The sequence below is a fragment of the Bombus vosnesenskii genome, unplaced genomic scaffold, assembly GCF_011952255.1.
Source record: "Bombus vosnesenskii isolate JDL3184/JDL3185 unplaced genomic scaffold, Bvos_JDL3184-5_v1.1 scf7180000016049, whole genome shotgun sequence".
NCBI classification, from domain to species: domain Eukaryota; kingdom Metazoa; phylum Arthropoda; class Insecta; order Hymenoptera; family Apidae; genus Bombus; species Bombus vosnesenskii.
In genome coordinates, this window is record NW_022884258.1 from 2231 (window position 1) to 4553 (window position 2323).

Genomic DNA, 2323 nt, shown 5'->3' on the forward strand with positions numbered 1-2323 from the left:
TGATATATTCTTATGTGGCTATTTTGTGTGTGGACTGTTTCAATGCGTGCTCTTAGTATAGACGATTAGTTTATGACTTCCCAAATTAGCCTTTTTCGGCCCTTTATTTGGAGATACTCAAGGTTTCGTCTATGTAACGCGGAGCGTACCCATGCGGCCCAGCAGTCACGTACCCCCAAGTAGACTCTGACCGTTTTTCCCATTCGGTATATGCTGAATATTTCGGTTGGAATTCAGTCGTCTTTGCCAATATCCTAAGCTTTCTCCTTATACTTTATAACCATCCAGACAATAAATGTTATTTCTCTATGTTAGTATGTTTAGTATCTCATGGTTTTCGATAATGATTATCTTATTGTCTTCGTCGAATTGTTTGACGGTACATGTCGGCTTTCATGAGTTCCTATTTGTATCCGTTCTGGTTGTGTCAGAGTATATCACTTATGTTGTGGTTTTTTGGGCGGAAGACGCAGTTAATCGATGGTGAAAGTTCTTTGGGTTTTTATTTGGATATGTTTTCCATTCTACATTTCCAGTAGTTTCTTATGAAGTTGTGGAAAGCTTTTCTAATTTCGTATTCACTCTCGTTGTTCCTCTGTTATTCTGCTCTTCTTTTCCTTTTCCAGCAACGCTAGTAATTTTTCACCGTTGCGTTTGATCTTTTATTTTAATGTACTAATTCTTTGTAGGATGATTGGTTCCCCGTGTTACTATCCTTTTTCTTGTTTTTATCTTTTGTGCTTTAGATGATTTCTATAGACATGAGTTCTATAGGTAATCCGGGTACGGAATTCGATCTTTTCATGTTTTCGCTTGGTTTCAATAGTACTTTTATGCACTGTACTAGTTCCACTTCGTTTAATTCTTCTGTTATCCGTTTATTCATTGGTGTTAATTCTATGCGAAAAAACATTTGCGTAATAAAAACTAGGACTTTGTTTGAATATAACAGATTTTTTCTGTCAAAATCCAGGAAAAGATACTTACTTTTGCTACGTTTATGACTCCTTTCATATACTTGCACGGTGTGGTATTTTTCGAAGCAATTGCGTGTATGCAGGGCCGGTTTAACCAAACGAGTGGCATAATAGTACATCGATTCGCTTCTTCTACCTTTGATTTTCCGTGTACAACATACCACACGATCTTTACTTCCTTCTGTGTCATCTCGCCGAATGACATGTAAAAGGCCGTTTAGTCTTTCTGCTGTTCCAGAAGATGATGAAGTATTCTTGAGGTCGGCGTCACGAAAATGCCCGATTAATTGACCCATCAAGCGACGTACGAATTGCAAATGCGTTATTTTGTTTTTATTCTTTTTCTTCTGGTTTGCGTTGTATAATAAGTAAGAAGTTATTGTTGATATTTCCAATCCGCAAAAAAGTAATTTTCGCCTCCATTTTTGGGACTTTCGTATAAAACGGTATGTAGCTGTTTACTGGTCTGCTTTACACCGCCCATATATTCGTGGCGGCACTCGCCGACGGAACTCTTTTCGATGGCTTCGCGATACAAAGCGCCATATCATGAAAGTGTAAGGCCGACATGCTTCCTACATCCTTCCGTCGAAGATTTGGAAGAAGACATACGTGGCAACGGTCGCGAACGCCTAACGAACGCGTGCGTAGTGCGGATATCGAGGGGCAAGAAAAGAAATAGTCGTTCGTATTCGAGTTCCTTTCCCGACGTTCCGCGCAGCGAAATTGAAAGGGGCGATCTGAAAAAGCAGAGTAAACTGGAGTAGTTTTGACCTGTATACCAGGTTCAAAAGGTAATTTAAACGTTTCGGTATAGTTACATGTTTAATTAAGGAACGGTTAACCGGAAAATCTTTGTAATTGAAAAGCAGTGAATTCTGAGTAAAGTTGGCGAGCAGATTTCAGTTCGTTGAAGGGTCTTAAACGAGGTCGAAAATTCCACCAACGGCTATCTTGGAACACGCGATGAAAAGGATCCGTGGAGTAATGATTTTCCACAAACTTTATTCGGCGTGTCCCTCGTACACGATGACGTAAGGCGACCAACCATCGTGATTAACTCAAATACGGCGGAAGAAGGGAAAGAAAAAGAAAAGTATCGTGGAGAAAAGGTAATACCATCGTAACCGTCGTAAATCGTTGGCAGTTGTCGCCTGTCGATGGTACGTTGATCGGGTCGGTTGTACGCGGAAGCTCTTTATCGACGGACTCGAAAAAACTTTCACATCCGGCGATCGCTAAGCAATTTAAGTTTAGCGGAAAATCCATTTCTCTGGCGAAGAAAAGAGTGCGAGCTAGCGGCGCGTGGAAAATATTAGCTGATTTATATCCCGGGATTTAATAAC

General features: G+C 40.4%; 1 protein-coding gene across 1 annotated transcript; it reads right to left on the reverse strand.

Annotated features, from left to right (window-relative positions):
• Positions 1-742: 742 nt before the first annotated feature.
• LOC117241509 lies at positions 743-1273 on the reverse strand. Its single transcript, XM_033507422.1, has 2 exons — positions 988-1273; positions 743-897 (listed from the first exon to the last, which is right to left on the reverse strand). Exons 1-2 carry the CDS (start codon positions 1271-1273, stop codon positions 743-745), a joined length of 441 nt encoding a protein of 146 aa, XP_033363313.1.
• Between the last annotated feature and the right edge of the window lie 1050 nt (positions 1274-2323).